A 23,682-nucleotide genomic window follows, 5' to 3' on the forward strand; every position below is an offset into this window, starting at 1 on the left:
ATTCGTCTCCTCCGCATCACCCTGGCGCCATTTTGGAGAGTATCCACTGAACGTAAACCGCGTATGCTGTTCTGTGTCAGCTATGCCACGCGGATACGTTGTTTTCGTTCAGATCAAAGCGTAAACGACTTAAACAGCGTTTCCGCGTGGCGTAGCTGACACAGAACAGCATACGCTGTTTACGTTCAGTGGATACTCTCCAAAATGGCGCCAGGGTGGAGACGAATTGTTGAATAAAGTCGTTCTTTTTTTCCTTTCACTAAAAGATATAGTCCCTGATATGCAAACAATAAGAGAATGTAGTGTATGAGTAAATCTGTACATTATTAATAAATGGCTAATTGAATGGAGTGAATTCATATCTAACAAACTATATGAGGTGAATCCAGTAGTAAATGAAAGAAGTAATTGCTGTTTTAAAAATAGATATGACCAGGTTGATAAGATGTCGAATTAGACATTCAACACTCACCCATTCATATTTATTGAAATGGGAAGAGAAACCAGTTTTTTTCCCGTGTGTAAGAATTTTTGGAGTGTAAAACGCATTTTAATAGAATGCCCAATATTAAATGATATTAACATTTTACTCAGAAAACAAATAACACATTTTTAAAAAGGTCTCTCCTAAAAGAATTTTAGCATTTTTATCACTGATTAAATTGAATGATTTTTATTAGTACTATTGTTGTTACTTATATGTTTTTGAATAGTGATTGCTTTTTAAGCAAATGTTATATTATTGTAAATTGATGTAGTGAAATGATAATGATAAACTGTTAATGTTGGCATGAATATAGCCATTGTTGCTAATATGTCGTTAAAACAAAAATAAATAATGTATGAGTGCTACGCAGTAATATGTTTTGAAATATTGAAATGTATAAAGTGATCGTTACTTATTGTACATTTAAATCAAAATGTCATGAAACCTTGATTCATGCACTGCTGTTGCAATGTTTTAAGTCTGTGCGATTATTTTAATGTTTTTTTTAAAGCCTCTAATGCTAACCTAGGCTGCATTTGTTTGATTTAAAAATGTAGTAATATTGTGAAATATTACAGTTTAAAATAAATAACTTGTGTTTAAAATAATGATGGCTAAGTGAAATTTTCAGTAGCCATTATTCCAGTCTAAAGTGTCACAAGACCCTTCAGAAATCATTCTAATATGCTGATGTGAGGGTCTATAAACATTTCATATTATCAGTGTCGTGCAGTTTTTTCAGGATTCTTTGAATAGAAAGTTCAAAAGAACAACATTTATTTGAAATAGAAATGGAAATGAAGTGTGTATCTCCTTTTGTATTTCTATTTGAAGGTTTATGAACTATGGATCTGAAATAAGTAATACTTGTCATTACAAAGTGCTATTTGTGCACTTTTCATTCCTCTGTTCTTTTCTAAACTCCTCTTCTGTTTTTTTTTTTCCTCCTCCTGTGGCTTCATCTGTAGGACCGCAAACTGCTCGCAGCAGCTCAACAGATGCTTCAAGACAGCAAGACAAAGATAGAGTTCATTCGAATGCAGATTCTCAAAGCCAGCCAGACCAGCGAGATGAACTATGAGAACAATGACAGTATGTGGTGTCGCTGATTTCCTCTCTAATTATATCTGTGATTTGCTATTTAAATGGGCAGGAGTGTGGTAATAAAACATAAATCTGATGTTTGCAGTGACTTCAAGCAAGCCTATAATCAGTCCTCTGGACTTGAGGATAGAAGAGCTCCGACATCACTTCCGGATAGAGTCTGCTGTGGCAGAAGGTGCCAAGAATGTGATGAAACTGCTGGGAACAGGGAAGGTGACGGAGAAGAAAGCTCATTCAGAGGTCAGCTCCATTTCTAAATTACAATGATTTTCATAGTCGTTTCTCATCTTTTTCTTGTGCTTCACATATCTGTATCCATTTAATGCAGTTATTCATTTAACTATGTACTTTTAATAGCCTACATTGCCTCAAGGGCCAAATGTTTACAGCTTTTCTCACTTTACACCATAATCGTGGTATGACACAGAGTGGTTAAATGGTCTTTAGAGCTATCATGTAATTGTTTTATTCCTGTGTGAGTTATACTCAGTTTTTCCTATCTGTTGGAGGATGAATTGACTTTTATTTTAAAATGTACTTTAAATGACTTTTTTTTTTGTAATACAACACACAAAAATGTCACACCTACTGCCTGACAGAAACCAGCTTTGTTTGACAACGCTAGACTCCACATACAGGGAAAAAGATTGAAGCTAGTGCCGCATGATAGCAGTCAATCAGAATACTAGATGCTGAAAGAATGCTCTGTGCCTCTGAATCAATATGTTTATTTGAAGTTTTTCCTGTTTCTCACCTGGTAGAGCAAGGTAAAAAAAAAAAAATGCCTCAAGGGCCAAATGTTTACAGCTTTTCTCACTTTACACCATAATCGTGGTATGACACAGAGTGGTTAAATGGTCTTTAGAGCTATCATGTAATTGTTTTATTCCTGTGTGAGTTATACTCAGTTTTTCCTATCTGTTGGAGGATGAATTAACTTTTATTTTAAAATTTACTTTAAATGACTTTTTTTTTGTAATACAACACACAAAAATGTCACACCTACTGCCTGACAGAAACCAGCTTTGTTTGACAACGCTAGACTCCACATACAGGGAAAAAGATTGAAGCTAGTGCCGCATGATAGCAGTCAATCAGAATACTAGATGCTGAAAGAATGCTCTGTGCCTCTGAATCAATATGTTTATTTGAAGTTTTTCCTGTTTCTCACCTGGTAGAGCAAGGTAAAAAAAAAAAAAAGGTTCACTTTAGGACTACATGACATTGGAGAAAACTGATATTGCAAAGTGTTGTTTTTCTGCAATATTGCGGAAATTTTTTTTTTACCAGATGATAGCTCTATTTGGAAAGAATTAATCAGTCTAGAATTAATGGGATGAACTTGTAGGGAAGTGCAGTCCCATACAAAATAAAAATTATTTTACGAAAGCTGAAAAACTGACTTTATGCTGAAGACATTTTCATGGGGTTAAATGGTAGGGTTGATTGGTTTGGAAAAACATCATAATTCAGATTTTTTTTTTATTGTGATTATTAAAAAATAATAAGAATAAGAATAAATAAAAATTGAGTATTTATTAAAAATAAAACTGTAAAATTATTATTTAACAGTAATTATTATTTTAAGCTATTAAAATGACCATTTTATAATAATAGTAATAAAAACATAATCTACAACAGTTTCTGGTATAAGACCATGTCACAGAGAAATTTAAAGGGGTCCTATTATGCTTTTTCACTTTTTCAACTTTAGTTAGTCTGTAATGTTGCTGTTTGAGCATAAAAAAGATCTGCAAAGTTACAAAGCTCAAAGTCCACTTCAAAAGGAGATATTTTATTCAACAGAAATCACTTTTCAAAAACTACAACGAACGACTCGTTTGGACTACAACGCATATTTTCCGGGATTTGTGATATCACAAATATCGACGAATGGGACGAGACCTGGTTGAGCTGCACTAGAAAAGGCAACGAGTGTTATCACTATGTCGGAGACACGCTAGCTTTCACAAGGCAGACGAACTTAGAGTGGTTACCATCATCCGGGTTTAAATCGCACTCAAATTGATTTGATTTTGACGCAATATTTACACTGAAGCTCGCAGACGGCTATGGTAAGGGGCATGACATTTCCAGACCAGGCGCCGAGTGCTGCCAATCACAACACACACTGGCCCAGAAAAGCCAATCACAGCACATTTCGTATTTCAGAAGGCGGGCCTTCATTTGATACAGGAACTATTCGAGCCGTTCATGCCAGACTGGGGAGAGAGGTGTTGTAATAATGTAAAATATGTGGAAAATAATGTGTTTTTCGAACAACCTAGTATGAGAGCCTGTTCTACTACACTCCCAAAACAAAATCAAGACTTTGTAAATGAACATAATAGGACCCCTTTAAATCCTCATTCTCTGAGGCAGCACTGTCACATTCAAAATGTGAGTATTTATGTCTGTATGCATTTGAAAGCATTGTCTGACTTTCTTGCAGGCACAAGCACGCTTGAATGAGTCCAGTCAGAAGCTCGACCTGCTGAAGTTCTCTCTGGAGCAGAGACTCAGTGAGCTGCCCAAAAATCACCCGAAGAGCAATCTGATTATGGAGGAGTTAGCAATGGTGTCCTCCCCACCTCTCAGTCCCCGCCAAAGCATCATGTCCACCAGCAACAAGTACAGCACTGTGGCCAAACCAGCTGCTCTGACCGGTAACATAACAGAATTCATAGTCACATGGTATTTACTGTTCACATTTTAGATTGGTTTTAGAAATTAAGACAGCTTGTAATGGGGTTAAAACCTATTCACACTGGGAGAAAAGTGCAAAAGTGAAGTGAATCACAAAACAATTCAATTTTTCATCAAATATTTGTCAGAAAACCAAATTTACTCAAGTCCAACAGGTGGCACAATGCATATTTTAGATTGTCTGCCATTCATAAAATGCAGAGGTCCATCTTCAAAACCAAAATTGAGATATTTTTAATGAAACCTGTGAAATTTCTCTCTCCATTGAAAGCCATTCCACCAAAAAATATGATGCTTCGGAAATGTCAAAAAGAGCTCATAAAAGTGGTTAATTTAGTGATTAATTTAGTTTAGGCTTTTATTCAAATAAAACATTGATCATTGCACATCAGATATGGTGAATGGAAGCTCAAAAGTGCTTGCTTGTGGCTAGAGTAACAGTGGCGTTTGTTGTCAATTGTCAAGCAAGTATGTTTGAAATGCCGTTGACCATGTTTGATGTGCTCTATGCATGTGTGTTGATCAGTGTTTGTATGTTAATTAAAGCCTAAATTCAATCTGTTTATCATATAAAGGCTTGGATTAAAACCGCTAGTCGTATGGTTTACTTTTATTATCTCTTTATGAACTTCTGAAGCATCAGTTTGGTAAACCTAATAGAAAATAAGAGAAAGCCATTGGATTCCACAATAAGCAGGATTCATCTTCATTTAGCATTCAGTACTAGTTGGTAAAATAGCACCCCCGATTGTACTGGAGTATGTAGGAGCAATTCCAAAAATCCTTATGCTTACATTTTATTGGTAGATATGTTTTGGCACTGGTAGAAGAAAAAAATAACCTCAACATGGGGAAGAAAAATTATTCCAGTCTTCAGACGAATTTAGTCTCTGTTAACAGATCCATGGGAATTCATTGTTTCAATTTATAGTCTTGTTCACTGCAAATATTCTCTCCCAGTGTGAACAGGCTCTTTAGTCCTTTATCACAACACATGGTGCTGTACATATAGCCCCGTTTGAGAAGGGTAACAGCTGTCTGGGTATAGGCATGTAGGAACTACATTCGACTTTTCACACTGTCAACACACTTGGCCCCAGCGGTCCCCTCCCCCACCCTTGGCTTTATCACACACAACTTTGACCTTCACTCTGAAGGAGAATGAGAGCTTACGTTACCATTATAGACTCGTAGTGCTTTCCATATAAGGCTCTATAACCACTGCGTGTGTCTTGAAATAGACATTTGCAATTGTTTGCACACTTATTATCTTGTGTTAATCAGAAGAGATGTGTTTGGTGATTTACATCTCAGATCACGCAGCGTTTTGGCTCTGAGTTGGCTTTCTGTTGTAAATCCACAGGCACATTAGACGTGAGGCTCATGGGCTGTCAGGACCTCCTGGAGAACGTCCCAGGTCGCTCTAAGACAGCATCTGTTTCTCTGCCCGGCTGGAGCCCCAGTGAGGCACGATCCTCATTTATGAGCCGAGGAAACAAGAACAAATCTGGCAGCAGCCGAACGCTCTCAAAGTCTGATGATCTGTCCAGTTGAGTGGCTTTATATTTGTTTTAAATGCTTGTTAAAAATCCAAGTTAATATCAGAATCTTGCATGGCCATTGTGCTTCACTGTTTCATTCTGAAACAGAACAAATCGAGTAACCACTGTAAATTAAACTAAATTCAGACTCATTAAACTACATTTATCATTCACATTTAAGTGAAACGTGGCGATTTGCCATCTTATTTCATCTTCACTCATTGTCTCTGCCGGTAAATTGAAAATAACACTTGTTCTGACTTGAAGTCTTAAGTGAATACACTACCGTTCAAAAGTTTGGAGTCAGTATGTTTTTTTTTTGGTTGTTTTTTTTTTTTTTAAGATATTAATATTACATTTTTAATTCAGCAAGGACACATTAAATTGATCAAAAGTGACCTTAAAGATATTTATAATGTTATAAAAGATCTCCATTTCAAATAAATGCTTTTATTTTGAGATTTATATTTTTCAAAGAATCCTAAAAAAATTAAAAAAAATCACAGCTTTCACAAAAATATAAAGCTGCGCAACTTTTTTCAGCTATGATAATATAAATAGAAATGTTTCTTGAGTACCAAATCAGCATATTGAAATGATTTCTAAAGGATCACATGGCACTGAAGATTGAATAATGGCTTCTGAAAATTCAGCTTTGCCATTACAGGGATACGTTACATTTTAAAATAGACAAGTTACTTTTTAAATTGTAATTGAAAATTTCAGAATGCTACTGTTTTTGTATTTTTGATCAAACAAATGCAGCCTTGATGAGCATGAGAGAGAGAGAGAAAAAAAAAACTTTTTTTTTTTTTTTAAACCCCAAACAGTTGGACAACTTTTAAATTCTTTGTCTATGTATTTTTGTTATTTTGATTGTATGCAGACAGACATGTTTGGGGAGTATTTATTTTTATCAGTTTTTTTAATAAATCACATTTCATTTAAATGAAATACACATTCCTAATTAACTTATATTCATGTTTTTGTTCTAAAGTAATAGTTAAAGAGTTGTTTTGCACTGTTATGACAGATGAAATCAGTGCCGTTCTGAAGCTGGACAACACAGTTGTGGGACAGACCCATTGGAAGCCAGTTAGCAACCAATCTTGGGATCATAAGTTCACGCTTGAACTTGACCGGGTAATGCAAGAGAAACTGCATAAAACACACTTGTCAAACCACAGTCTTATCCCATAATCCTCTTGACACATGAGTAGATGGGCACACATATGCACACATGCTCTCCATTCCAGCCTCTCTCAATTAACTTTGGAAATGTTAATCCCAGATTTGACCCAGTTCTTATGGAAACTCAGACAAGGCGGATCAAAAGTCATCATTCGTAATCTCTTCACTCTCACATATATAATTGTCCCCTTTCTATGATGGCTATGTGTTTGAGTCACACTCTTTCACAAGCAAACGTCAGTTTAATTTTAACGTTTATATGTTTACAATCAGCATTAGTTCCTTGTTTTGTTTTTTTCCCAACTTGTCCTTTATAATGTATCTCCATTCCTCCACATTAAGAAATGGGCTGATTTTGTATTTGCTTTTAGGCGCTTTTTATTTTTCTGTTGATGGAATTGCTCGGGTTTCTATTTGACATCTCCCAAAGGAGCAAGGGTTAAATAAGAGTGAATTAAATGACTCCTTCAGTTACTTCATTAGTGATTCCTGTAAACCTGATATAGAGGCTTACTTGCCATGTTATTTTTTTGTTCATTTTTGAGGGTCGATTATTATTTACACACACATGTCAGTGGGTTTGGACTTGCTTTTGGCTGTGTGACGGCATAACCGTTTAATCTCATGGCAGGCAACGTGAGAGCTCTAAGCAGCAGTTGTGTAATGGCAGACAGACTCTGAAAAGACCTGTAAAAGGCCTGTAAATGTCAAACCGTTGGCTGTGAACTGTAGTAAATCTCATAAGTGGTAACTGTTGGGCGTTTTTAACTTGATCAATAAATTAACAAAAGAAAAGCACTTGACCAGTACTCTCTCAAATACAATTTTAAACTGGCATTCAAAAAATGAGTTATAAATATAATTTGTTACGTTTATCTAACATTTTAAATGAGCTGTCGGCGCCGATAGCCTCGTGACAGCGCACAGACATATAGCGCCGTTGTGCTACGGGCATCCAGATTTTGAAATGGACCTTGCCCCGATTCTGTCCCCCCTCGCTCTCCCACTTCATTACCGTCCTATCAAAATAAAGGCAACAATAAATCTTTATTAAATAAAATATGTATGTATTTATTAGTATTTTTTGTATTTATTAGTATTTGTGGGGGGGGGGGGGGTTACCTAATTTTTTAAAAGTCAATATTTTTTTGTCAATTTTAATTATATATTTTTTTCAGCCAATATGCTGATAATTGATTGCTTAATTTTATCTTTTTAAATGTCAAAATTATCTTTTAATTTTAGTCTTCCATGTACATTGGAAGATGGTGGTGGTTGAGGAGAGATCACCCCCCATCCCCCCATATGATTGTAAAGTGCTTTGGGTGTACAGCAATACACAATAAAGCGCTATATAAATGCCTCATTCATTCGTTCAACTACCTATAGCTTTCTAGCAATCACATAGTAAACCCTGGCAACCACTCAATACAACATCATAATGAAACTTAACAGAATATTTCATTTTTTAAATGTTTATGAAAGTAGTCAATTATGCTCACCAAGGCTGTATATATACACTTCAAGGTAGTGTGTATATATATATATATATAGTGTGTGTGTATACTTAATATAAGATATTGAATGTTTTTTTGGTTGACCTGTAGTCTCGTGAGCTGGAGATAGCTGTGTACTGGAGAGACTGGCGCTCGCTGTGTGCTGTTAAGTTTTTACGGCTGGAAGACTTCCTGGACAACCAGCGTCATGGTATGTGCCTTTACCTGGAACCGCAAGGAACACTGTTTGCTGAGGTACTTTCATTTTTTCATCACACATAGACATGCAGTATACAAATTTGATGGCCTTGTAGAGGACATTTATATTGATATTCTCTCTACTTCTTTGGATACAGGTTACGTTTTTTAACCCAGTTATTGAGAGGCGACCTAAACTACAAAGGCAAAAGAAAATCTTCTCCAAACAGCAAGGTAAGGTTATGAAGTGGCAAATATGCCTCAGTGTTGAGAAGGGTTGACGTGTTCACTTAAACAGATTAGATTAAACAGCCTACTTTTGACACAGTGCTGTGGTTCAATATTCCACTGCTGTGGGGCCAGTGTTTACACAGTGATGTCAGAATGAACTTTGGCCTTCTTGTTTGAACTCGTTTGAACCATTTATAGACAAAGAAGGTGAATTGCTGGTTTAGAAACTTAAGCTTTGTTTCAAAATTGTGCCAAAGTCTCACAAATAGTGCTCTGCAAGGGAGACTCAAGTCAAAAGTTTCTGTTAGCATTTTGCTAAGCTAACAGCGCAATGCTGTTATAAGGCCACCAACACGAATCTGGCATGTAAATTTGGTTTTCACTATTGATTTGTCTGTTCAGACCAATGCATAAAAACTACAGATGGGGCTGAATGAACATTACATTCAGTAAATTTAGTTTCTGATAGAAAGTGGCACTTATAGAAATGTAGTAGTACCCAGTTACTCGATACAAAAAGCGCTTGCGCAACTTTCTGTTTTCAAACAGCAGTTCATATTTTACTGTTTGCTGTGGTGTTTATCAAAGAACAATACAAGAGTACAGAGACGAGAGACTGTCATTCAAATGTAAATGTTTATCTCACTGTGTTTTCACACAAAATATTTGTCCTGATGTGAACAAATATTTAACCATCCTGGATTTGCTTTCTTATTGAGCTTGTCACAGAGCATTCTGGGTTTGCATTGTACATGAAGGATAAATGCTATGTTGTTTCAGAATTTTTTCCTAAAATAAGGTATCTTAGACCTTTTGGAACATCCGGAGAGCATGTCTACAGTGCATTTAAATGAGTGTCTACATAAATAGAACACTGGGTTTTGGGATGAATATTATCTGCTGTTCAGAAGTTTGCTTCTGCTTTCTTCATCTCATACATAAACCTTGTTCCTCTCAGGTAAAACGTTCCTGCGTGCCCCTCAGATGAACATTAACATCGCCACCTGGGGCAGATTGGTGAGAAGAGCCATTCCGTCAATCAATACCTCATTCAGTCCTCAGGCGGTTGATCTAGGCTCAGCATTGAGCCCAGAAACAGTAGCCATCGGCCACCCAGACGCCCACTCCCTACCCAGGTACATATGTGTTCAAATGCATTCCAGCTCATCCAGACAGACTCATTTCCTAAAAGAGCATCTGATAGCGGAAAGGCCTCAAATTATTCTGCAGTCTTTGGTAAACAATGACAAATCTGTCTGGAAACATAATTGGTGCTCTATATTTAGATAATGAGATGACTTAACATTCCTGCTCCGTATCCCAGTGTATGCATTCCATAATGTAGCTATTCTGTAAATCTCCAAACCCCCAAACAAAGCCACTGGACTGTTTAAAATGGAAACTTTTATGATTTGTCTTCTCTCCCTCAGCGACCCCACTGTGACCAAATTAGATTTTGACAAACCAGCCACCCCTCCCTCAAAACGGCACTCCATCGAAGTGGAGATAGAGGAAACATCACCGGATAAGATTCCAGATGGAAAAGAGGTGCAGGTACAGGAGCAGTTTTTTTAAAGGAATAGTTCAGCAATATCATCATTCACTCATGTTGATCCAGACCCATCTGACTTATTGTTTTCTGTTGGAACGTAAAAGGAAAAGTTTAGCAGAATGTTGATACCATTCTTTTCCATACAATGAAAGAGGATGGGATGAAAATGGAATTGGGATGAAAAGTAATTTAAATTGTTATTCACTGATTATCTTGGCAGGAGTTTATTTAAATACACGTGAAGGTGAATGAGATTTGGCAATTTCCACTCATCTTCACATATAATTAAATATGGCATGACAAGTTGTTTCAAATGAAGTTTGCTGCCAAATGTTGTTGGTTCTGTCTTTTAACAGACGATGTGTGAATGTGATGTGCTCAGTTTGAACATGCGTATATTCCAGTGGTTCTCAACCAGCCTTACCAAACGTCCAAAGATGATTTGAAATTATTAAAATAAGACAAAACAAGCTTTAAAGAGTTTGTTCACCCAAAAATGAAAATTAGGCTGCGTTTTACTCACCCCCGGGGCATCCTAGGTGTATATGACTTTATTCTTTCAGACGAATCCAGTCGGAGTTATATTAAAAATTGTCCTGGCTATTCCAAGCTCTATCATTGTAGTCAGCGGGTGTTGCAGTGTTTCAGTGCCCATCCATAAAACAAAGTGTCTCACACGGCTCCGGGGGGTGAACAAAGGCCTCCTGTAGCGAATCGATGCGTTTTTGTAAGAAAAATATTCATATTCAAAATGTAATAATCACTTTAATCTAGCTTGCGCCAACAGTTGTACACGGAAGCAGCTCCGGGCGGATGACGTAAGATGTCGGCGTTGCGCATGCGTCGCTCAGAAGTGACGAGCGCGGAAGTGCAGGGGAGAGATCAAAACAAAACTACGGTCACTTATTAGAAGTACAAAACGCGGATTTGTAAAGAAGAATGTCGGAGGATTTCGATATAAGCCAAGAGGAGACTGGTTTTCCTTTGCTAAAGTAAGGAAACTGCTTCCTTTGTTCCCGTTAACAAACGTTGGTAGAGGATTTCGATGTAAGCCAAGAGGAGACTGGGTTTCCTTTGCTAAAGTAAGGAAACTGCTTCCTTTGTTCCCGTTAACAAACGTTGGTTTTCACGAGACTCACCGGCGCATGCGCAACGCTGAACTCATACGTCATCAGCCCGGAGCTGCTTCCGTGTACAACTGTTGGCGCAAGCTAGATTAAAGTGATTATTACATTTTGAATATGAATATTTTTCTTACAAAAACGCATCGATTCGCTACAGGAGGCCTTTGTTCACCCCCCGGAGCCGTGTGAGACTTTTTTTTATGGATGGCCGCTTTTTATTTCCCTTCTTTTGGACTGAAGCACTGCAACACCCGCTGACTGCAATGATAGAGCTTGGAATAGCCAGAACAATTTTTAATATAACTCCGACGGGATTCGTCTGAAAGAAGAAAGTCATATACACCTAGGATGCCTCGGGCGTGAGTAAAGCACAGTCTAATTTTCATTTTTGGGTGAACTATCCCTTTAAAAAAAGCAACTAAACAACTTAAAATCCAGCTATCATAACATTTTAATGTACCAAGAACTGTGATTTCTGCTGTAATGTGTGATTACTTGCCCTGAAGAAGTCACAGAAATTATTAAAATCTTAAAACACCATGGGCATCTTAAAACAAATATATTTTTTATAGTTATGCTTAGCTCTAAAATATGTTATTGGGTAGAACTGGTGAGTAAAGATTGTTTCATTTTTTTTTTTAATCCTTATCCTTTAAAAAAAAAAAAAAATCTATATCCAGTATCACTAATGACAGGAAAAGTCATGTAAATTGATTGGTTAAAAAGAATTAGATGCCTGAAGATCCTGTAGCTCTTAAAACCTCTGGAATCCTGAAATTTGATTTATAAATGTTTTAGTTACTTATTTAAATCTATGGACACTTCTAGTACCTGTAAATAAAGAAAGCTTGAGAACCACTGGCATATTCAATAATATAACTGGATGAATAAGATTACAGAGCTACAGCAAAGTTGCCCTGGTCACCATTCACTTTGATTGTATAGAAAAGAACAGCTTGAACATCCTGCCTTACATGTCCTTCTGTGTTTGATGGGGAAAAAGTTAGTCATATGGGTTTGGAATATAATGATGACAAGTAAACAATGACACAATTTTCTTTTCTTTTTTTGTCTGAACTGTCCCTTTAAGGCAAGTATTATTTATAAGGGGAGTTCTCTTGAAGTACTTCAGAATGACTCTTAAATGCCTCTCGCCTACAGGATGCCCTAGCGACCTTTGACTTCCTGAACAAAACAGTAGCTAAACCAGATTATGACAGTCTGGTTGAAAATGAGCAGCCTGACCTGGAACTGACTGCAGTTCAACGAAAAACTGAAATAAGGTAGTTTGTTCCCCTTTTTTGGATGACTGACATCACGGCTACATATAAACACCATGCATACGTTAACACTAGTCAAATGCTCAAAGTGTGTGGTCATGCCTTTAGGGAAGAAGAGGAAGTTCAATTCAGTTTGACAGACTTCAAATGTGTAGCTGTTCTGGGGCGTGGCCACTTTGGAAAGGTAAACTTAAACTTGCTTTCACATATGCAATAAGGCAAGCTCTGTAAAATGTGCATCTGTGTCATAAATGTACAGTATATTAACCATTTATGTAATAGTAGCAGATTATGTCTACATGCTGCCACTTTGTGATGTGGCTCCTGCAGACAGTTTCATTGTCTCATCCCTTTAATTATTCAACAGGTTTTACTTGCCGAGTACAAGACCACTGGAGAAATGTTTGCCATTAAAGCTTTGAAGAAAGGTGACATTGTTGCAAGGGATGAAGTTGACAGGTAAATGCTATCTATGTGTGCTTAAGTAATATAAATGAACAACTTCATGACAATGCTTGAAGCATTTGTAGAGGCATCAGTTATCGTATACTGTGGGGACAGTTCTTCTCCTGTTTTACTTCCTGTTATTATTAAGGCCAAAGAGTCAGAGCTGTACTCTAGACATGGTGGAGCCACCATGCAGTGTTTTTACAGTTTTTGTCTTTTGCTTAAAATGTTTGAATTTAGTCAGTATTTTAGCATGTCACATTCTTTCATTTTAGTCCATTTTATTTGGACTAAAATGCCATTCAAATTATATTTTAGCTGACAATATGCAAAATAGTGAAAATGTGTAAAACTTAATTTTATTGTACTTATTTATAAATGTATATGTTTTCATATAAATATTTTTTTAATTCGATAATTTAGATTCACATTGGAAGTCCTCATGCTAGCAACTCTCTAACTTACTGTATTTTTTTTATCTCCCTTCCATATCTTCATCTCCAATTTTCCATTTTCTTCTCATTAATTTTCTCTCACGCCTTATCTTTCTGATATTGAGGCTAAAACAAAAATATATAAAATAAATACAAACTGTTTGCTTGCTATATAATCTACAGTATATACAAATGTAATGCTACATACATTATCAATAGTCACTGTTAACATTATATGCATTTGGGTAATTAACATTCCATTTAAAACCACTAATATTTAGCTTATTCACTTATAATTACTATGCATCCAGTTAATGTGGCCATGTTAACTGACAGACAAAGTGGAATGATTCTGCTTTTGAAAATGCATTTGTCACACTGACTGGAGGACAATATGTTGAAGTAGAAAGTCTTAAACATAGCAATATAGCTAAAGTATGTATGTCTCATATACATTTTTACCGGAATTGTCGGAGGAAAAAAGTTAATGACTATGTTTTGTGTCAACTGTCCATTTACATATTAATATCTATCCACAGCCTCATGTGCGAGAAGAGGATCTTTGAGGCAGTGAACAGTGTTCGGCATCCGTTCCTGGTGAACCTCTTCGCTTGTTTCCAGACCAAGGAGCATGTGTGTTTCGTCATGGAGTACGCAGCAGGAGGAGACCTGATGATGCACATTCATGCAGACGTGTTCTCTGAACCGCGCTCTGTGTGAGTGACTGAATTTACTATTGCTGCTGTCACTTTGACATGATCGTTTCCCAAAAGTTGTATTTCCGTCTGAAATAACTTGTTTTTATGTCCTCAGTTTTTATGCTGCTTGTGTCGTCTTGGGGCTGCAATTTCTGCATGACCATAAAATAGTGTACAGGTAAGCGTCAGTCCTGGATGTAAAAACAGAAGACTTTATGAACGCTTTATGAACCACATGTGACTGTCATGAACTTTCTACTGCAGGGATTTGAAGCTAGATAACCTTTTGCTAGATACTGAGGGATATGTCAAGATTGCAGATTTTGGTCTTTGCAAAGAAGGTAGATAATGTATTTTTATTACTAATGTTACTAAAGTTTGTGTGATTTATGTGTTGTTTGCCAGTAATGTGAGGGTAACTCATTCCATCTCCCATCATGTAGGAATGGGTTTTAAAGATCGTACTAGTACGTTCTGTGGCACTCCTGAGTTCTTGGCACCGGAAGTTTTAACTGAGACGTCATACACAAGAGCAGTGGACTGGTGGGGTCTGGGAGTTCTCATCTTTGAGATGTTGGTTGGAGAGGTATGATGGATGGATACTTCATTGATCTGCAAAGGGAAATTCATGAAGAGTACGGTTAATGTTGTTAACTTGAATTGTCGGTTTGTTAAAAGAAAAAATCTAACTAATTAAACATATCACAGTGAATTAAAAAGGTCCCCCTAAAAAGTTCACTTACATTAATTTGTGTGATTTAATTTAACCCTTAAATGCAAGAATGTTTCGCCAATCATTATTACATATTCGGGTCTTTAGTGACCCCAAAAATACTTACACGTTTACATACCATGGGTCTCTAGCGACCCTATACACTTTTTACAAAAAATTCATCAGAAAACAGGCATTCTTTTATATTTTAGTATTTTTTTCTTGTTATATTGTTTATAATTAATAGATTGAGGAATACTAAGAAAGTTGATGTCTTACTTAAAAAAATGAAGGAGGGAGAGGTTAGAGAATGATGTCCCGTGTCGCTAAAGACACGATGGTATGCATTTAAGGGTTAAAATAATTTATTACATTATTGTTTCAGATTATTATATCTTTGAAAAGTAAAATAAAATGTGACTTTAGAACTTCAGTCTCTTCAGAACTGTTAAGGCCCCGTATACTCAAAGCGAAGTACCTTTTTGTTCATCATTTAGGGGTAAAACAAAAGTTCAAAATATTAGCGAACATCTCGACACCACCCACTCTGATGAAAGCAATGTTTAAATTAATATGTAAATATGTGCTGAGCGCTTTCCTCTCAGTAACAAAAACACAACAAAAATGGAGAAAACGGCAAGCATTTCTTAATAAAAATCATCTGATCATAGCAACATGGTTATGTTTGTATGAGCTCTGCAAATTAGCGCTCACGTGAAGTCAAGTGTATTTACATGGCACTTTATTAAAGGGTTAGTTCACCCAAAAATGAAAATTAGCCCATTGTTTACTCACCCTCAAGGCATCCTAGGTGTATATGACTTTCTTCTTTCAGACGAATCCAGTCGGAGTTATATTGAAAATTGTCTTTGATCTTCCAAGCTGTTTAATGGCAGTCAGCGGGTGTTGCAGTGCATCAGTCCAAAAAGAAGTGAAATAAAGCGCATCCATCCATAATAAAAAGTGCCTCATATGGCTCCTGGGGGGTGAACAAAGTCCTCCTGTAGCGAATCGATGCGTTTTTGTAAGAAAAATAACCATATTTAAAATGTAATAATCAATTTAATCTAGCTTGCGCTCACTGTTGTAGACGGAAGCAGCTCCGGGCGGATGACGTAAGATGTCGGCTTTGCGCATGCGCCGCTCAGAAGTGACGAACGCGGAAGCGCAGGGAAGAGATCAAAAAAAAAAACCGTCACGAATTAGAAGTACAAAACGAGAATTTGTAAAGAAGAATGTCGGAGGATTTCAATATAAGCCAAGCGGAGACTGGCTTTCCTTTGCTAAAGTAAGGAAACTTTGCTTCATTTGCTCCTATAAACAAACGTTGGTTTTCACGAGACTCACCGGCGCATGCGCAACACCGACATCTTACGTCATCCTCCCGGAGCTGCTTCCGTGTACAACTGTTGGCGCAAGCTAGATTAAAGTGATTATTACGTTTTGAATATGGTTATTTTTCTTACAAAAATGCATCGATTCGCTACAGGAGGCCTTTGTTCACCCCCCGGAGCCGTGTGAGGCAATTTTTATTATAGATGCATCCGCTTTATTTCACTTCTTTTGGACTGATGAACTGCAACACCCGCTGACTGCCATTAAACAGCTTGGAAAATCAAAGTAAATTGTTTATATAACTGCGATTGGATTCATCTGGAAGAAGGAAGTCATATACGCCTAGGATGGCTTGAGGGAGAGTTCTGCTTGAAAGAAGGCAGAGCCTCTGCGCACACCTCCTATGACGTAATCGTCAGGGACCAATGGTAGTACGAAGGTGTTTTGCAGCCGTAAAGAACTTTTGCGGAAAGTTCGCTTTGGCAAGCCATTTCGAACTCCCAAAAAGAACTTAATTTTGGCCGGATTTTGTTCTAAATGACGTCACATCAGTTCGTTCTTCGATTTCGTTTGAAGTATATCAGGGTCTTTAGTATTTCACTGGTTTACAGTCCACAGCAATCCATGCAACAGAGTTTGTCAACCTGCCTGATATAGACCAATGGACCATTCGAACAGAACTTGTTCAGACATTCCATCTGTGCTATTTGACATCTCACTGTTTTTCAGCGTCTCGCTCTATGTGCACCATGTTTTTAATACAGTGTGTCAAGCAGTTCAACTTTGCAAAACGTCATCAAGTTTACTGCATTCTGTTGCCATTTTGTTGTTTTCCATCCAACTGTTCTTTTTAAAGCAAGACTTTCTCCCCATGTGAACCATTCTCAGTGGTTTTGTTAGGCGTGTTGTTTGTAGTGGTTGCAAACTAAAAAAAAAAAACACGAACGTGAATACGTGATACTTCCGTCTTAAATTGACAATTTACATAATTACATAATTTAGTGGAACATTGATAGCACTATTATTATTATTAACTACAATAATTAACATTTATTTTTTATTAGTGATCTAGTACTGATAGACTCATGTTCAGTGATATGGAAATAATACAAACAAAGGCACTTTTATTTATTTTCAATACTTTATTATGTGAAATATTAATATTATTTTAATTACAGTCCCCGTTCCCTGGTGATGATGAAGAGGAGGTGTTTGACAGTATTGTTAACGATGAAGTTCGCTATCCAAGGTTCCTCTCCACAGAAGCAATTTCCATAATGAGAAGGGTATGTTTGGATGTGTCCTGCTATGGTTAAACCATTTTCCTAGACTACAGCTCATTTTATTGTTTACGGCAATCCTTAAAATCACAACACAGCTTTATTAGAAAAGACTGTTCCTTTTTGTAATGGCACTCTTATATTCTCAAATTAATTTACCAGCTAACTGTTCATAAGCTTTAAACTTTCTCTTACTTATCCAGTTGTTAAGGAGAAATCCAGAGCGGCGCCTTGGTGCAGGGGAACGAGATGCGGAGGAAGTGAAGAGGCATCCGTTTTTCAGAGTAGGCCATCTGTTTAACCTTTTTTTTTTTTTTACTTTCAGATGTCACTGAAAATCTCCTTACCACACATTTGTTTATTCTTCCTCAGAATATGGATTGGGCTGCACTGCTGGCAAAGAAGATCCGACCCCCATTTGTGCCGACCATCAAAGGCTGTGAAGATGTTAGTAACTTTGACGATGAATTCACCTCAGAGGCACCGATATTGACTCCACCTCGTGAGCCAAGGGTTCTGACAGTCAGCGAGCAGGAGATGTTTGCAGACTTTGACTACATCGCTGACTGGTGTTAACCCAGATCCTCATAAACCCTGTTCACACATGCTCAACACTGAACCAACCGAACAACTCCTTCTCTGTAGGACACATTGGAAAAGAAACTACTTTCCCTCTACGCTCTTATTGTGCCATTTAAAGGATTGGAAATAACCTGTTTTAAGAATCAAGAATGAAGTGGTTGAGTCTTGGAAGCTCAATGTGGCATCGTTTTATTGTCAGAGCACTTGGACACTGATTGGTGATCATTATAAACTTGTGAGGAATCAACAGGATCAACTGCAGCTTCCCTCTCCATTTTCCACACATTTTATCTGCTTTTAAAAGCAGAAATGTGCCTACTGTCTTCAGTTGCGTGTTGAAAATCCCAAAATCTGAAGAACTGAACCTGACCAAGACATCAAATTGCAAATTCTTCACTCCATAATAGGAGCATCTTACAAGATGAGCGAGCTCAAAGAGAGTTCTCTTGAATTATTTATTTTCTTGTATTCCCTCCAATGCCTTAAATTCTTTACAGGGCTTCCAAACAATAACTATGAGGTACAGAAAACCTACCAAAGCGTTCCTGCCAAATGTTCTTCTACCCATTTATTGGAATAAAAAAGACCTTGGCCAAGAGCACAGATAAATAAACTTGAATTTTATCAAGGCAAAATGAGTGAAAGCGGCAATTTAATTGATCTTTTGACAATTTCTTTTCATTTCTATAAAAGTATCCTTGTACTCTAATCATCAAAAGAAATGTAAGTTATAGTTTTATACTGTATTTTTAGAATATTAGCCATTTGGATCTGCTGTATGTTATGACAATGGTTGTACACATATATATGAATTGTAAGATTATCATTTTGGAGTGGGCAGCTCAAAGTTGAGAGCAATTCTGAACTTTTCATATGGAATGTAAAAATGTATATTCATGAAAACAAACAAAAAAAAAAGTATATTTTTGGCATGTGGTCATGCCAAACTGGCTGTATGTTTTATTAGTTGACATTTTTTAAAGAATATTTGTAGTCTGTAATTTTGCAACGATTTCTCACAATTTAGCCATTTTGTGGTTGTATATGTCAACATTAAACCACCTTTAATAGAAATGGTTTCGTAAGTCTGTGATCACCATTCCTACTTGTTCTACACATTTGTTCCTACAGTGAACTCACCCCTCTCTGAGCAAGCTTATGATGGACTCCTGCCAACAATTCCACTCAAGTGTATCACGAAACCTTCCTCAAATAACATTCTGTACACCAACTAACACCTGGTTTCTGTCTATTCCTCTTGGTCGAGCTTCAAGGAAGAATGTGCTCCAAGCAAACCAATAAAGACACCCCTAATATCAACTAAGTACGTTTACATGCACTTTTTAAGTTATACTTGAGTGGAAATAAAAATTGTCTGACACTAAATGGATGTTTGACGTTACTAAATCCACTTTAAATTAAGCCGAATACAGCGTTTTGGATGTAAACCCGATTCATCTTTGCCATAATTCTGACCCTATTGGCTTGCCATACCGAAAAACGTGTGTTTGATGCCATTTGGTTACGCCTTTTGCGCGAATATAACTGCACATTTAAACGTGTTAGTGGGCTCTCTGTTAAGAAATAAGACCTGATGGATTTACTACTGAGCGAAAATGTGATGTATGTAAATCTTACAACAGGTAGAAGATGACTGATGCACCTGTCTGGTCAAACCCGACGGTCAAGTTTTAGTACTCGCGTGTGTTTTTGTATTAGTGGCAGATGAAAACCGGTCTAGAGAATTTACTAATAAGCTGATTTTTTGCCGTTTCCTGCTGTGGGTGGCGTTTGATAAATTCTCAGTTAAAAAAAAGCAGAAGCAGTTTTGATGTTTGAGTCACCTCACCTGACTGAGGGGAAGAAGAAAAGAAAAGTTTTCGCTCTGCGGGTCTAACTGGTCCTGTATGGGTGTGTATGTGAGAGTCACTACATGAGTAATAAGGGTTTCCCATGGAAAGCAAGTTAGTTTTGCTCCTCTCCGTGAACTTTCATAACTCCCTCCTCTCTGTGTTCAAGATTAAGGTAATGTGTTTGAACAGCCTCCACCGCACAGTATCATAAACGTGAAATACTCCCACTGTGCTGTTCTTAAAGGAAACCAATTATTTGGTGCAAAATGGTATGTGAAACAGCACTGTGTTATCCAGCATGATTTGAGAACGTCCCAAAAAATCATCTTGTCCTTCAGTGGAAGCTAGAACGTCTGACCATTTGCACAAAACAGCTCACATGGTAAATGTCAAAATGTACTTATTTGATTAGTGACACTGAAAATTCTTAAATATTTATTTTTTTATGTCATAAGAAATGTTTTACAATAATAATAAAAAGGCATGCCATGACCCCTTTAAACTTTGTTTCCTGTTTTTATATTAGATTAAACCAGATTTTCAATCTGGACTTTTGAACTACAGTGATTCTATCTGATTTTCCTCTCTGATAGTCAGTGACCAGACGTTATCTTGGAAAATTGTCATAGAAATAGTAGGGTACATGCTCTCCAGGGGATAGTCAGGACATGGGACAGTTTTACAGACAGGAAGAGGAAAGGGAAGCTGGGAAATAGGTTGGAGAGGAGAGGCTCCGCCCTTCACTTTGCTGGTGCTTCAGAGAACCTTTTATCTGCAGAAAAGAAGTGAACCGAAATATAGGAGGGAATTTGGGTGTCACTGATAAAAGACTTTAAATTGGAGAAGAATAATTCAGACAATTTGACTGTCTTTTAGCACAGTCCTGTGGATTCCATCTATTTCAACACAACCCTGTTGAAAAAAACAGCAGATGCTGGTTAGGTATGTTTTGATGCTGGTTTAAACTGGTCCTTTGCTGGTTTATGCTGGTCCTTTGCTGGTTTAAACTGACATGACCAGCATAAACCAGCAAAAGGACCAGCATTCAGTGACCAGACGTTATCTTGGAAAATTGTCATAGAAATAGTAGGGTACATGCTCTCCAGGGGATAGTCAGGACATGGGACAGTTTTACAGACAGGAAGAGGAAAGGGAAGCTGGGAAATAGGTTGGAGAGGAGAGGCTCCGCCCTTCACTTTGCTGGTGCTTCAGAGAACCTTTTATCTGCAGAAAAGAAGTGAACCGAAATATAGGACGGAATTTGGGTGTCACTGATAAAAGACTTTAAATTGGAGAAGAAGAATTCAGACAATTTGACTGTCTTTTAGCACAGTCCTGTGGATTCCATCTATTTCAACACAACCCTGTTGAAAAAAACAGCAGATGCTGGTTAGGTATGTTTTGATGCTGGTTTAAACTGGTCCTTTGCTGGTTTATGCTGGTCCTTTGCTGGACCAGCAAAGGACCAGCTTAAACCAGCATCCCAGCGTCAAAACATACCGAACCAGCATATGTTGGTTTTTTCAACAGGGTTGTGTTGAAATAGATGGAATCCACAGGACTGTGCTAAAAGACAGAGTTAGAGTTATTCTTCTACAGCGCATGTTTTCCGAGAATGCGGTTGTAGTCCCCGTAAATAACTGTATTGTGTGAACGTAACTGTGTTAAGGACTCAAATACAGGATGGACAACCGTATTCTGCATATTCTGCTGCTGTGTGAATGTGGCTGTACATGCAGCAGTGATGATTTGAGTCTGTCATAGTCTTCTACAAGCAAAGCGATCACACAAACAATTACAGCACTTTCAGAACTTTGTTGTGTCGCTGTTCGTTTCCTATCAAATACCTTGAGTACAACATTAACAGCATGGTAAATAAAAAAGTAAGAATATATATATATATGTATGTATGTATATCCGTATATCAGACTATGTATGTCTGATGTCAATGGTGTGGTCAAAGATCATTTTCAACCATCGGGGTTGACAATAAAGTTGCATAGCCTATATATATATATATATATACTGTATATAATGTGTGTGTGAGAGAGAGAGTAAAATAGAAAAATTATGCCTGTAATTTCAAAGTGAAGGCTTATAATAAACCCTAAAGCACTCTCTCTTTTTTTCCCCTTCTTGAACAACCAGCCAATCAATCACAATCTTCAAAAGACTGTGTCATATGTAGTAACGGAGTCAGCCCCGCCTCCTCACTAAAATGAAAGTTTTTGTCTTTTCCTCGCATAGAGTTGCTCTCAGATTGGTCCTGAATTGCTCTTAAACTAAGACTCCTATGTAGACATTTTTAAGCTAAATTAGGAGCTCTCTGGGAGGATTCTTAGAATCTTTAAGAATACGGGCCCAGATCTTTTTGTATTTGCACCTTATTGTAATAAATATATTCACCTAAATTATTAGTGAGTACAAATACTGCTCTAGAAAATGACAACTTTTGTAAAGGATCAGTTTAGTGTGTGGTTTGTGTATGTTAGCAAATAATCTTAACGTTGGTCTACTTAACTCTTTGCACTTGACTAAATAGGCATTTGTTGTTAACAGAAAAAGTAGAAGAGGTTAAATTAAAATTAACTGGCCAATAATATATAATTAATTTAATTTTAGGTTCCACATCGATATTGAACATTTTCAGGTTGAATGATGCCATCTTGAGGTTGACAAATGATATTGTCTTGTGAAAAAAACCTATTGGTTCTATTTAAAAAATATTTTCAAATATTTCAGTTTGGTTTGTTTATTCACAGGACAGTAAAGAGTGACAGAAATTTACTAAAAAAGTGAAGTTAAATGGAATGCAGTACAGACTCAATCCTGTGTCACCCACACAGGGGTTAAAGCAAAAAAAATCCTGATCCTGAACTTTTTTCCGGGGTTTGCGGGGTCGGACATATACACAGGGTTATTTGACAAAAAAAAAAAAAAAAAAAACATTATTTGAAAATGATATTTTTCTTGAAACTAACTAGGGTTGGGTACCGAACTCTGTACTTTTAAGGGTACCGACCGACTGACCGAATTACAGGGCAAAAGAGAAAAATTTGTAGGGCCCTATTGTTCAAAATGTTGAAATTTAGACTTTTGGACTTATTTTTTCACTGAAATAAATGTTTTTGTAATTACACAGAGTAAAGTACCGAAAAAAAGCTACCGTTGGGTACCAGAACCGAAATACAGGTACCGATACCGGTACCGTACCGATTAAAATGTGGACGGTACCAAACCCTAAAACTAACTAGTAACATATCTGCCCTTGCCAGGCTCAGAATACAGATTATGGTGGGCTATTTGAAACAGCAATACCAGGAAAGGTTGCTCACTATAATGCAAACAACATGTAATATTTAGGATGCTTTTGATATCAATTTTTGCTGGTTAGATTTGTCCTTGACAGGGTACAAGATGACCTACAATTT

The 23,682-nt window shown here is 37.0% G+C and overlaps 2 protein-coding genes across 3 annotated transcripts in view; one reads left to right on the forward strand and one right to left on the reverse strand.

The window, feature by feature from the left end:
- The window catches only part of pkn2b (protein kinase N2b), a 29,732-nt gene extending 10,422 nt beyond the window's left edge, over window positions 1-19,310 (forward strand). The window contains exons 3-21 of one of the 2 annotated variants that reach the window (XM_016565217.1): window positions 1,456-1,579; window positions 1,677-1,831; window positions 4,044-4,257; window positions 5,661-5,846; window positions 6,872-6,981; window positions 8,637-8,780; window positions 8,882-8,957; window positions 9,913-10,090; window positions 10,385-10,502; window positions 12,792-12,913; window positions 13,019-13,094; window positions 13,278-13,369; window positions 14,331-14,507; window positions 14,605-14,667; window positions 14,754-14,830; window positions 14,933-15,075; window positions 17,715-17,822; window positions 18,020-18,100; window positions 18,189-19,310. In XM_016565217.1, the coding sequence (XP_016420703.1) occupies window positions 1,456-1,579; window positions 1,677-1,831; window positions 4,044-4,257; window positions 5,661-5,846; window positions 6,872-6,981; window positions 8,637-8,780; window positions 8,882-8,957; window positions 9,913-10,090; window positions 10,385-10,502; window positions 12,792-12,913; window positions 13,019-13,094; window positions 13,278-13,369; window positions 14,331-14,507; window positions 14,605-14,667; window positions 14,754-14,830; window positions 14,933-15,075; window positions 17,715-17,822; window positions 18,020-18,100; window positions 18,189-18,392 (2,448 nt within the window). In that variant the 3' untranslated portion in view covers window positions 18,393-19,310. Of the gene's footprint in view, window positions 1-1,455; window positions 1,580-1,676; window positions 1,832-4,043; window positions 4,258-5,660; window positions 5,847-6,871; window positions 6,982-8,636; window positions 8,781-8,881; window positions 8,958-9,912; window positions 10,091-10,384; window positions 10,509-12,791; window positions 12,914-13,018; window positions 13,095-13,277; window positions 13,370-14,330; window positions 14,508-14,604; window positions 14,668-14,753; window positions 14,831-14,932; window positions 15,076-17,714; window positions 17,823-18,019; window positions 18,101-18,188 lie in introns of both variants that reach the window. The other variant, XM_016565216.1, reaches the window with a different exon arrangement.
- A 2,072-nt stretch (window positions 19,311-21,382) lies between these two features.
- LOC107749985 (kynurenine--oxoglutarate transaminase 3-like) overlaps window positions 21,383-23,682 on the reverse strand; it is a 5,140-nt gene continuing 2,840 nt past the window's right edge. The window contains exon 5 of the mRNA XM_016565230.1: window positions 21,383-21,475. Coding sequence (XP_016420716.1) covers window positions 21,383-21,475 — 93 coding nt within the window. The remainder of the gene's footprint in view (window positions 21,476-23,682) is intronic.

Source organism: Sinocyclocheilus rhinocerous, unplaced genomic scaffold (assembly GCF_001515625.1).
Source record: "Sinocyclocheilus rhinocerous isolate Xijiao unplaced genomic scaffold, SAMN03320098_v1.1 scaffold212, whole genome shotgun sequence".
Classification (NCBI taxonomy): Eukaryota; Metazoa; Chordata; class Actinopteri; order Cypriniformes; family Cyprinidae; genus Sinocyclocheilus; species Sinocyclocheilus rhinocerous.